Genomic DNA, 11,353 nt, shown 5'->3' with positions numbered 1-11,353 from the left:
GGGGGGCTTTTTACCCCACAGACAGGGTATAACACTTCAGCAAAAATAATGTTTTGTTTAATAATGTCAAAGTTAATACTTGTTCAAAACAATCCGACTTTAGCTGTTTTCTTCTTAATTTGAAAAATAAAAATATTAATTTTTGTTCAATAAATATACTGTCATTAAAATGTTAATATAAAAAAATATATTTTAAAATACAGAAACAATATCATTTTAATAAGTAAAGATTCTGAAAGTATTGAAGGAATAATAATTAAATATACAGTATACTCCATAAGTATTGGAACAGTAAAGACAAAATTGCTCTGTTGGCTGTGCAGTCAAGACATTTGTAAATATGATTAAAAGATGAATATGAGACAAAACTACAGAATGTCACATTTTATTATTAGCCGTTTCAACACATATATGTTTTACCAAATAAAAAGAACAGCACTTTTAGAGTTCATCCCACTCATTGATGTGAGCATAATTATTGGGACAGTTGAACATAAGGCAGATATAAAAGATTAAAAGCTATTATTTAGTTGCAGATCCCTTTCGCACAATCACAGCAGTGAGTCTGTGACCCATAGACATCACCAGACTCTTGGTCTCATCCTTTGAAATACTTTTCCCAGCCTTTAATGCAGCCAATTCCACTTGTTGCTTGTTTTGGGGAGTTTCTGCCTTTACTCTCCTCTCCAGCTGGTGAAAGTGTTGTGGTGTTTTGGGTCAGTGTCATATGAAGCACTTCCCAATGAATCCGGTGGCATTTTCTTGAATATTGGTAGGCAAGATAGTTTTGTACCCTTCCAAATTCATTCTACTACTGTCATCATACATTAAGTCATCAGTAAAGTTGAGAGGGCCTGTTCCAGAGGCAGCCATGAATGCCCATGTCATGACACCACCTCCACTATGCTTTACAGATGAGGCTGTATGCTTGGGATCATTGCAGTTGTCTTTTTTTCTCCACATTTTTGCTTTCCCATCACTTAGATAAAGGTTCATCTTTGTCTCATCGGTCCATAAACACAGACCCAAAACTCTTCTGACTCACCTTTGTGGTTTTTTGCAAACTCTAATCTTGCCTTTCTATTTTTGGTGCTGGTCAGAGGTTTGCATCTTGCTGTGTAGCATCTGTAATTCTGTGCCAAAGTCTCCTGAGGACAGTAGATTGTCAGAGCATCACCCCAGCTTTCTGGAAGTTGTTGGGGATTTTACAGACACGTCTTTTAGGGTTCATTTTCACAGCTTTTATGATTTGTCTGTCATCAACTACTGTTGTTTTCTCAGCCGATCAGGTAGTTGTTGGTTGCTGGTGGTTTCCAAACTGGTGGATTTCTCCATGCCCTTTGTTTTTGCTAGAGCTCTAACTGACTTCCTCTTTTCTTTTAGCATCCAACTTGCTTGCTTTTCTCTCAAAGTCAGCTCCCTCATCTTCATCCTGGTTTGTGTGGGTCATCATTGAATGCAAGATTCAGAATGCAGAAGTAATGGATATAACTGATACGACACATTCCCTGCTTTTAATATCTGAAGAATTACTGCAACAGGACACAGCTGATCACTTAGAAAGACCTGTGAGGCAACTGCTCCAATACTTATGCTCACATCAGACAGAGGGATGAAACTCTAAAAGTGCTGAACTTCTTAGCTGGTAAAACATCTGTGTGTTGAATCAACCAATAATAAAATGTGGCATTCTGTAGTTGTGTCTCATATTCATCTTTTAATCATATTTCTAAATGTCTTGACCACAGCCAACAGAGCAATTGTGTCTTTACTGTTCCAATACTTATGGAGGGCACTGTATATTTACAGTAGTAACAACAAATGATATTTTATATCTGTTCTACTTCGAGAGTTCAGAACTGTCTGTATTTCACTCCTCTATTCCCCTCTCAAACAAGCCTATTTACACACGTGCATCTTGAAAAGCGAATGTTTTGTAAAATAACCTTTCTGTTTGAATACATTTTAAAATGTAATCTATACCTGTGATCAAAGCTGAATTTGCAGCATCATCACTCCAGTCTTCTGTGCCACATGATCCTTCAGAATCATTCTAATAGGATGATTTGCTGCTCAAGAAACATTTCTGACTATCACTGTTTCAGGCGGTCTTTACGCTTTTAATCACATTTATCTTCACCGAGTTTGCATTGAATATTGTATGTATTTTCACAATATGAGATCATGAATGCTGAATGCATAATAGGCTACCTATTTAAATGTTTAAACTACATACAGGTACATCTAAAAAAAAATTAATATCGTGAAAAAGTTTTTTTCTTGTAACATTTCGAAAACTTTCATATATTTTAGATTCATTGCATGTAAAGTAAAATATTTCAAAAGTTTTTTATTTTTATTTTTATGATTAGAGCTTAAAGCTCATGAAAGTCAAAAATCAGTAACTCAAAATATTAGAATATTTACAATTGCGTTTCAATTAATGACCATCTCTACAGTATAAATTCTGGGTATCTCTTGTTCTTTGAAACCACAATAATGGAGAAGACTGCTGACTTGGCAATGATCCAGAAGACGAACATTGACGCCCTCCACAAAGAGTGTAAGTCACAGAGGGTCATTACTGAAAGGTGTGGCTGTTAACAGAGTGCTGTATCAAAGCATATTAAATGCAAAGTTGACTGGAAGGAAGAATTTGGGTAGGAAAAGGTGCACAAGCAACAGGGATGACTGCAAGCTTGAGAATACTGTGAAGCAAAGCTGATTCAAACACTTGTGAGAGCTTCAAAAGGAGTGGACTGAAGCTGGAGTCAGTGCATTAAGAGTCACCACGCTCAGACGTCTTCAGGAAAAGGGCTACCAAGCCACTTCTGAACCAGAGACAACGTCAGAAGCGTCTTACCTGGGCTGTGGAGAAAAGAACTGGACTGTTGCTCAGTGGTCCAAAGTCCTCTTTTCAGATGAAAGTAAATTTTGCATTTCATTTGGAAATCAAGGTCCCAGAGTCTGGAGGAAGAGTGGAGAGGCACAGAATCCATGTTGCTTGAAGTCCAGTGTGAAATTTCCACAGTCAGTGATGATTTGGGCTGCCATGTCGTCTGCTGGTGTTGGTCCACTGTGTTTTCTGAAGTCCACAGTCAACGCAGCCATCAACCAGGAAATTTTAGAGCACTTCATGCTTCCTTCTGCTGCCAAGCTTTATGGAGATGCTGATTTCATTTTCCAGCAGGACTTGGCACCTGCCCACACTGCCAAAGGTACCAAAAGCTGGTTCAATGACCATGGTGTTACTGTGCTTGATTGGCAAGCAAACTCGCCTGACCTGAACCCCATAGAGAATCTATGGGGTATTGTCAAGAGGAAGATGAGAGACACCAGACCCAACAATGCAGATGATCTGAAGGCCGCTATCAAAGCAACCTGGGCTTCCATTACACCTGAGCAGTGCCACAGGCTGATTGCCTCCATGCCACGCCGCATTGATGCAGTAATTCATGCAAAAGGAGGCCTAACCAAGTATTGAGTGCATAGAAATTAACATACTTTTCAGAAGCCTGACATTTTTGTTTAAAATATCCTTTTTTTTTTATCTTATGTAATATTCAAATTTTCTGAGACACTGAATTTTGGGTTTTCATTATCTGTAAACCATAATCATCAAAATTTCAAGAAATAAAGGCTTGAAATATTTCACTCTATGTGTAATGAATCTATATAATATATGGGTTTCACTTTCTGAAATGAGTGACAAAAAATATTGACATTTTTCCCAATATTCGAATTTTTCGAGATGAACCTGTACGTTATGTGTAAATATAAATGTAGGCCTACTCATTATATTTTCATAAAGGCCAATAGGAGGTATAGCTAAATCATATAGTTTTTGTTTTTTTAATATGTTTGTGGAAACATGATACGTTTTGCATGGATCTTTGATGAAAAAGATCAAAACAAAACATTTATTTGAAATATTTTATTTATTTATTAAACTATAAATCTCTTTACTGTCACTTTTGTTTAATGTAACGCATCCTTGCCTTATTTTCTTTACCAAAGAAAAACCTACACAGTGCCACAGAGCATTTAGTGCGTTGTTTGAACCGATTTTCTCTAAATAAAACCTGACCATTTGCTGTCGAAGAATTCTTTCCTCCTCCTCTCCGCTAGGAGGCGACTTACTAAACTCCTCGTGAACTCTCGCGATATCACCGCGTCTCTCCTGCTGTCTTCCTTTTCCGGGAGTCTCTCAAGATGGTAGGTTCATATCTCATTTGTGAATAACAAATCTAGACTAATCGACTGTAAATACGAAGCATATCAGAGTGGGAAATATGTATAAAGCATACTAAAGGATTAATGCACGCTTTCAAGCCATTATTTTTCGCCTGGGACTAATGTTTATACGATTAGCGGCCTGTGGTTCTAAATCAAGCGTGATGGAGTCTCAGTTTTACTGCGTATCTTTAACGAGAGATTAAGTAGGAATGTATTTATTTAATTACTCGCCGTCTATCTAGTGTTTAACACGCTATCTGTGTTTGTGTTTCCCAGGCGGACGCTGAGCAGAAGAAGAAGCGCACCTTCAGGAAATTCACCTACAGAGGTGTGGATCTGGACCAGCTGCTGGACATGTCCTAGTGAGTCAATCCTCTGTCGTGTAAATGAATGAGAGAGGCAGTGGCAGTGGAAATAACCCATGCTTCATAATGTTATAACATTCTTGCGACCGATCTGGCTTATATAAAACAGGGTTTCTGATCGTTTTATGAAGGTAAATATTGGATTTTTAATGACTGGTGTCAAAAAAATTAAGTAAATTGAATGGAAGGCATGTTTATTAGCAATGGTTTCAAATGTGAAAATATGAGTAGGTTGCAACAGACCTCCATTGCTTATCCAAGCCACTAGAATATGGAAATAACTTTTACATTACCTTTTGATAGCAAGATTTTGTTCCCTATTCATAGATATTTGTTGTTTTAAGCATGAGTAATTTTCAGGTTTTATATAATCTGTCTGCATCAAGTAAATACATCACACTTTAAGGATATTCGTATTGAGAAACTAAAATACTAGCATTGTTTTGCAGTGCATGTGATTTATTGCCATGACTTAACTTTTTCTATAACTTTTTAGACCTTCATTTGTAGACGTATAAATGTAGTCCGTATCACTATTTTTGGAATTCAATACAAAACTGTTAATTATAAATAAAAATTTCCTTCTACCACCGCTCAAATCTGATTGTTTTTGTGACAGACTGGAACCGATTAAATGTGATCTGACAAGCTACGCAATATCGTGTTCATAAACCAATGCGATTCATCTGCAATTATGAATGCGATATTGTGTGGCTTGTCGGTGAACCACGGCTCTGTTTATTAAATGCTGCTCCATCTGAAAGCACGTGAAGGAGATTTACTACTAATCACAGAACCGGCTTTACTGACGCATGACAATCGTGCAGCCCTAGTTTCATTATTGTGACCTGAACTTTAGCATTCTTGCTTATTAAGCCAACCTTGTGAATGAAGGCTTTGTCATCAATGATCCGATGCTGCTTGTGTAGAAATGTTGATTAAGCCAGTGTGTGTGTGTGTTCCTCAGTGAGCAGCTGATGCAGCTCTACTGCGCCAGACAGAGGAGGAGGCTGAACCGCGGCCTCAGGAGGAAGCAGCAGTCTCTCCTCAAGCGCCTCCGCAAGGCCAAGAAGGAGGCGCCTCCTATGGAGAAACCAGAGGTGGTGAAGACTCACCTGAGAGACATGGTCATCCTGCCGGAGATGGTTGGATCCATGGTCGGCGTGTACAACGGCAAGACCTTCAACCAGGTTGAAATCAAGGTAGGGATGAAGCATGCCGTTAAAATGCTTGTGTCAGTGCTGCTTTTTGTGGCTTTGCTGTAATGTCAAGGACTCCATGTCCCACTAAACCTCTAAATATGGCTGAGGTGTTTTTATTAAGGAATGAATACGCAGTGATTTTCGATAGCTAATGATTTGTATAATTTTGTCTCTTCTCAGCCTGAGATGATTGGTCATTACCTTGGAGAGTTCTCCATCACATACAAGCCTGTTAAACACGGTCGTCCGGGTATTGGAGCCACTCATTCTTCCCGGTTCATTCCTCTGAAGTAAAAATTGAGTATGTAAATAAAAGCCTCCAAAGTAGCCTCTGACTTTGTCTTTTTCTTTATATCGATTCGTCTTGCTTGCCAAAAAACTGTGGTTCATTTACATACTGAAAAATCTCTGCGTTTCCATTTGTGTGCCTGTGAATCCAGGCTGCAGGTCATCTGTCAGATGTATGCAAGAAAACAAAATTACATTTATAAAAAGTTTAATTGCTCTGCATTGTTGTTTTTTGTCAATCTGCTTGTCTTAAACTTGCTTCATTTTAATACATTTCTCATAAAGACACTTTTGCTTCTAAAGTAAATTTCTTGATTTAAGAATCTTTAGAAGTTTGCACTAGAAAACACGGCAAAAATACTGATGAAACTTATTTATTGTGATCAGAAGGTACAGTAAAAGTTATTTCCATATTCAAGTTGTGTAGAGCAGAGGTATTCATAAACCTTTTTTGTGTGAAATGTATTGGAAGTTTCATATTCAAACTTTGAAGTGTTAATACAAGACATTTGTTTGCAGAATATATTTATGTATGGTGTTCCATTTAATTTGGTCTTAAAAGGTTCTTAAATTGACCATAAAACTGCAGAAACCTGGTGAATACGATAGATAGCCTACCAAAGTCAGCGTTTGTGCTTCATATTAAAAGTATATGCACCGTTTAGCAGGTAATATCTAAGAATGTGAGGCAAAAGCAGATCAAGCTTTTTATTTTAGACCACTGTTTTTAACACTATTTCAATGACAGGGCTAGAGTCATTTCAAAAAAGGCTAAACTAATATGAAGTAAAAAAAAAAAAAAAAATGCTTTTCACATGGCCAGAACAATATTCTGCTGTCCACCACTGCTGAATAACTCAGAAATTGACATCATCTGATGTTAGTCAAATAAAATAAAGGCTAGTAATCGCCTGGAATAAATACATACAATAGATAAATCTATTTCCAGTAAATGCTTCCAGTAACAGTGTTGCACTGTTAAATCACAGAATTTTTCATAATATTTCATCTTGAGGTTATCACTTTTGGGCTGACAATATCGTAGCATGTTTTATCCTATTTACATTTCCCAGAGACTGCAAATCATTCATTTTGAATGGGCTGGCATTGTGTGTAAATATATGTATATTAAAAACAACCTCTAGGGATACTCAGTCTCATATAACTCAAAAGCAAGTAAAAACCCATTCTTCTCTAGGACAAACATCCATCTGAGCTGTTCCTTTAATCTGTTTCCTGCAGTCAAACACCAACTGGTAAATATCCAATGATATCATACATTCAAACAGTTCCATAAAATTTGGCCCACATGCAAGAGCAGAGCAAACTGAACACTTTTAAATGTATACCATCACATGTGTATAGGTAGACAAGCTATTTAATGCCCTTAGATCTGATGTCCACTGTAACCTCTGTCCCAGTATTGATGCTTTTTGGTGCAGTTGTTGGTCTTATCAAGTCTGGTTGAGATTTGGACGGTGACTTGGGGGCTGTTTTTGGTCTCGTTGTGTCCTCTGGAGGTTTGGTAGTGGTGGTCTTTGTGGGGGCTGATTCCTGCTTGGGGTTTGAGGCGGTTGCTGGCTGCCACAGGAAGAATTCGTGTAAGAGAGTATTAACTACATCAGGGCACTCCATCATGACCATGTGACTTCCATCATCTATGATCTTCAGGAACCCCAGCAATAGGATCTACAAGAAAGTGAACACAGTTAATATGTTTGTTCCCCCCAAAATTAGTGAAAACTCAAGAAACCCCAGGAGGAAAGAGCCAAATAAACAACTACAAAGCTCTACGTTTGGAACGTAAAATGATTGTACCTCTGCCATACGTTGGTCCTCTTGCACTGGTACAAACTTGTCGTACATGCCGTGAACCAGCAGAACAGGCACTGTGATTTCAGCATGGTAAACCTCATCACCCTCCGGCCAGTACTGTCCACTCATCATGGACCGTAGAACGAAGGAAGACACATTGAAGGCATTGTTCTCTTTAAGTAGTTTCTTTTCTCTCGTTCCCTGATGAGCAAAACCAGCCCTTGATGACAGAAAAAGGCATCTTTTATTGCCAGACATAGATACTCATGATGAACCTGGCTAAGAAGGTTGGACAAATGTGGAATATACTTAATTTCAATAGTCCATTTTAGACATTTTACTAACTTTAAGTAACTTTGCAACTAAAAGGCTGGAATACACTATAAAACTTTTGTTCAGATTTTTGCCCCAATTTATAGCCCGCTAATTGCGAAAATCAGCCCGTCTGCTGGTTTGAGTTGACAAATTTCATAAAAAAATCGAGGTCTTCAACCCTGTTCCTGGGGACCCACTGTCCTGCAGAATTTAGCTACAAACCTAATCAAACACCTTTGCAGGACAGTGGGTCCCCAAGAGCAGGATTGAAGACCTCTGGTATAGTGCATGATGGTCACAGACCCCGACAAGCTGGAGTCTGTGCCCATCATACACTACAATTTTCTGTGAATTCTGTTAACTCAAATCTACAGACTGGTTCTGACTTTTGGCAATTAGCGTCAACTTGTCCAGACTGTAAATCGGGGAAAACATTTGTGTAGTATAATCCTGGCTTTAGTTAAAACTATTAAATTAAATGACCAAGGTAGTTGCCAAATATAGACACTCATGTTCAAGCTGGCAAAGGGCAAGGCAATGACAAATGTGTCCTGGAGACCATTATTCTTACATGAGAAAGCTCCAGGTGAGGCACGGGGACAGGAAATTAAGGACACACGTGGGCAAGTTGAAGACAGAGCAAAGACTGGGCTCGAGTGCTGTAGGACCTCCACCATTAATCATCACCACTTTATGAACTTGTTCCGGATACTCATGAGCCAGGAAGGTACAAAACGAGACACTGCAAGTCAAGAAAGGCAATGCTAAAACAAGTAAGAAAATGTATCTGCATTTATCAGGCAAAGGCATAAATTTCCTTACCCATAAGAGTGTCCTACTAAAATATTCCGCTTCTTTGCATATCTCTTGAAGATGATCCTAACATCCTCAGCCAAAGCGTAAAAGGTATAGGCAGCGGGAATCTGAGGAGCTGAACTTGCACCATGGCCGGCCAAGTCTGGGGCAATGACCTCGTAACCAAGTTGGGAGAAATAGTCCAGTTGGCTTCCCCAGATATCCAACGACCCCCCGACTCCGTGAATGAAAAACAAGGCCACGTCAGGGTGAGTACCTTTGCAGCATGTGATCTTCCGCTCACAGTCAATCACAATGGAGCGTTTGGGTTTGCGCCGTCTGCGCTGCACTTGCTGCAGATCCTGCTGAGGTGCAGGTTTGCTATCCGTAGCTTGTCCTGTGGTCGCCGACCCCGGTGTGGGTTCAGAAGCCTGGGCTGCTGGGAGAGCCTCACAATTGGAAACATCCGTATCCATATTGCTGTCTCCATTCTGATAGCGGACCAACTCTGGATGGGTGGCTTCATTGACGTTCTCGATCAGAAGCTGTCCATTTCGGTACACTGAGATTTTGCGCTTGCAGCTGACCGTACCCCCTTCCCCAGTCCCTGGCTCCTCAACCACTGGTCTGTCTGGGATAATATGCCGAACCCTCAGAACCCTTCCTGGCTTTACCTCAACAAATTCAAAACCATCGGTGGGCTCGGAGGACTCAATAGGGACCACAACGTTAGTAGACTTCCCTGTAAAGCAACAGAATATTCCATCCACAAAGCTGGTGAGCATGGTGAACACCTGTGGAAATAAGAAGTACATTTGGGTTCTCAAGTATTCAGTGCTTTAGTACAATTTGGCAGATCAATTATCCACGTGTTGAGTGCAAGCAAACTACCTAGTTCTCTTGTCAAAAAGCGCGCCAGAGCATTGGGTTTTGCCACTAACGTAGACTTAAGTCAAGGTAGCGCCATATTTAATTTTTGACTGGAATGAAAACGAGACTACAATGGATTGTAGTATTGTTTAACGTAGTTATAGTAGTAAACGGAAAGTCAACAAAAACTGATCAGAAGTTGAAAAATTACGTGATCTAGCTCCTAAACAGTGCATGGCATCGCAAAAAACTGCAACTCTCGTTTTTATAAATGTTTAATTCAATATGGTGTCTAACCTGACTAAGGGCTCTTTATGTTAGAAGTTGCATGTTGGTTTGTTTTTACTCCAAATATAGTACTTTGCTGTCAGGCCTATTAGTCTCATAGGACCACAGAATTATAGCACCTACTAGCATCTCAATTAATTAGATTCTATTTCAGGGTGTGAAATATATGCCTCCCTTCCCAAAACTCAAAACATATCGCATTAGGTTCATTATCGGACAATATACTAACATTAATACAATAAATATGATTGTTCATCATGAAATTATCTTAACACGTATGGCAAACTAATTGTGCCTCAAAATTTCCTTACAAGGACTATGAAATAAGCTTTAAAAAATTATTTTAAAAACATGACAACCAAATTAAGTGTAAGAAGCTTTTTTGGTTCTCAATGTGCAGTAGTTCTTTGGTCTTCATAACAGGAGGTTGGATCAGTTCTATTTTAATTGTGAGATGTTACAATGTCACTGATTTTAATGATGCAATTAATCAAACGCTCACTGTTGGATTCAAAATTGGCATGCTGTTTACTTTGTAACATTCTATACTTATGCATTTAAGTAGATAATGGAAGAGTTTTTTTTTTTTTTAAATATAGCTGCCAAGAAAAATCTCATGTAAATAATTGAGTGAATATTTTTTAAAAAGCAGTGTAATTAGTTGCATCACAGCTCGGAAAAGCCTTTCCTTTAGTTAAGGCTTTGGCCTTGTAGGTTGCCTCCAGTTTTTGATGACAAATAAATACATTCCTTCACAAACTATACAGTGCAATATCTTACCTGATTATCGATGTTCCCGATACATGAAAAAGCTGGATTGTTTACTCCAGTAGCTTCTCGTCCCAGTGTAATGAAATTGTGGCTTGATAATCTGCTACCCTCAATCCAATAATAGAATCCAAATAGAATCTCTTTCCATGAGATTAAATTACTTTAAAGATAATTTAAAGACTTCATTTGGTGTAAAACCTATAATAATAATAATTAAAAGAGCAACGACGACTGTTTTTCGCTTTCATTCACTCCCTATCTTCCAAATCTACATGGCCACAGTAAGAAGTCCAGATTAAAGCGGATTACACCTGTTGAGCATATGTTGTTATAGCCTCACTGAAAAGATGCTCCATATATTATATTGAATGTTTTATAAATTACCTTGAAATCTACATTCAATATGGC

At 38.6% G+C, this 11,353-nt stretch overlaps 2 protein-coding genes across 2 annotated transcripts; one reads left to right on the top strand and one right to left on the bottom strand.

Annotated features, from left to right (window-relative positions):
- Positions 1-4,174: 4,174 nt before the first annotated feature.
- On the top strand, positions 4,175-6,130 carry rps15 (ribosomal protein S15). The gene is made up of 4 exons (XM_079393503.1): positions 4,175-4,215; positions 4,513-4,598; positions 5,569-5,803; positions 5,984-6,130. The coding sequence occupies exons 1-4, from the start codon at positions 4,213-4,215 to the stop codon at positions 6,095-6,097; spliced, it is 438 nt and encodes a 145-aa protein (XP_079249629.1). The 5' UTR covers positions 4,175-4,212; the 3' UTR covers positions 6,098-6,130.
- A 320-nt stretch (positions 6,131-6,450) lies between these two features.
- abhd8b (abhydrolase domain containing 8b) lies at positions 6,451-11,247 on the bottom strand. The gene is made up of 5 exons (XM_079393502.1): positions 10,955-11,247; positions 9,044-9,810; positions 8,793-8,963; positions 7,910-8,126; positions 6,451-7,780 (listed from the first exon to the last, which is right to left on the bottom strand). Exons 2-5 carry the CDS (start codon positions 9,799-9,801, stop codon positions 7,466-7,468), a joined length of 1,461 nt encoding a protein of 486 aa, XP_079249628.1. The 5' UTR covers positions 9,802-9,810; positions 10,955-11,247; the 3' UTR covers positions 6,451-7,465.
- Positions 11,248-11,353: the final 106 nt, after the last annotated feature.

Source organism: Barbus barbus (assembly GCF_936440315.1).
Source record: "Barbus barbus genome assembly, chromosome: 35".
NCBI classification, from domain to species: Eukaryota; Metazoa; Chordata; class Actinopteri; order Cypriniformes; family Cyprinidae; genus Barbus; species Barbus barbus.
The sequence above is the reverse complement of the archived record's forward strand: the minus strand, read 5'-3'. Positions and strand labels throughout refer to the sequence as shown.

Coding starts and splice junctions, on each gene's coding strand:
- rps15 (XM_079393503.1), top strand. Junction 4,599..5,568: donor CAGCTGCTGGACATGTCCTA/GTGAGTCAATCC, acceptor TGTGTTCCTCAG/TGAGCAGCTGATGCAGCTCT. Junction 5,804..5,983: donor TCAACCAGGTTGAAATCAAG/GTAGGGATGAAG, acceptor GTCTCTTCTCAG/CCTGAGATGATTGGTCATTA.
- abhd8b (XM_079393502.1), bottom strand. CDS start 9,801: ATGCTCACCAGCTTTGTGGATGGAATATTCTGTTGCTTTACAGGGAAG. Junction 8,964..9,043: donor TTAGTAGGACACTCTTATGG/GTAAGGAAATTT, acceptor CTTGACTTGCAG/TGTCTCGTTTTGTACCTTCC. Junction 7,781..7,909: donor AGGACCAACGTATGGCAGAG/GTACAATCATTT, acceptor ACTTTCTTGTAG/ATCCTATTGCTGGGGTTCCT.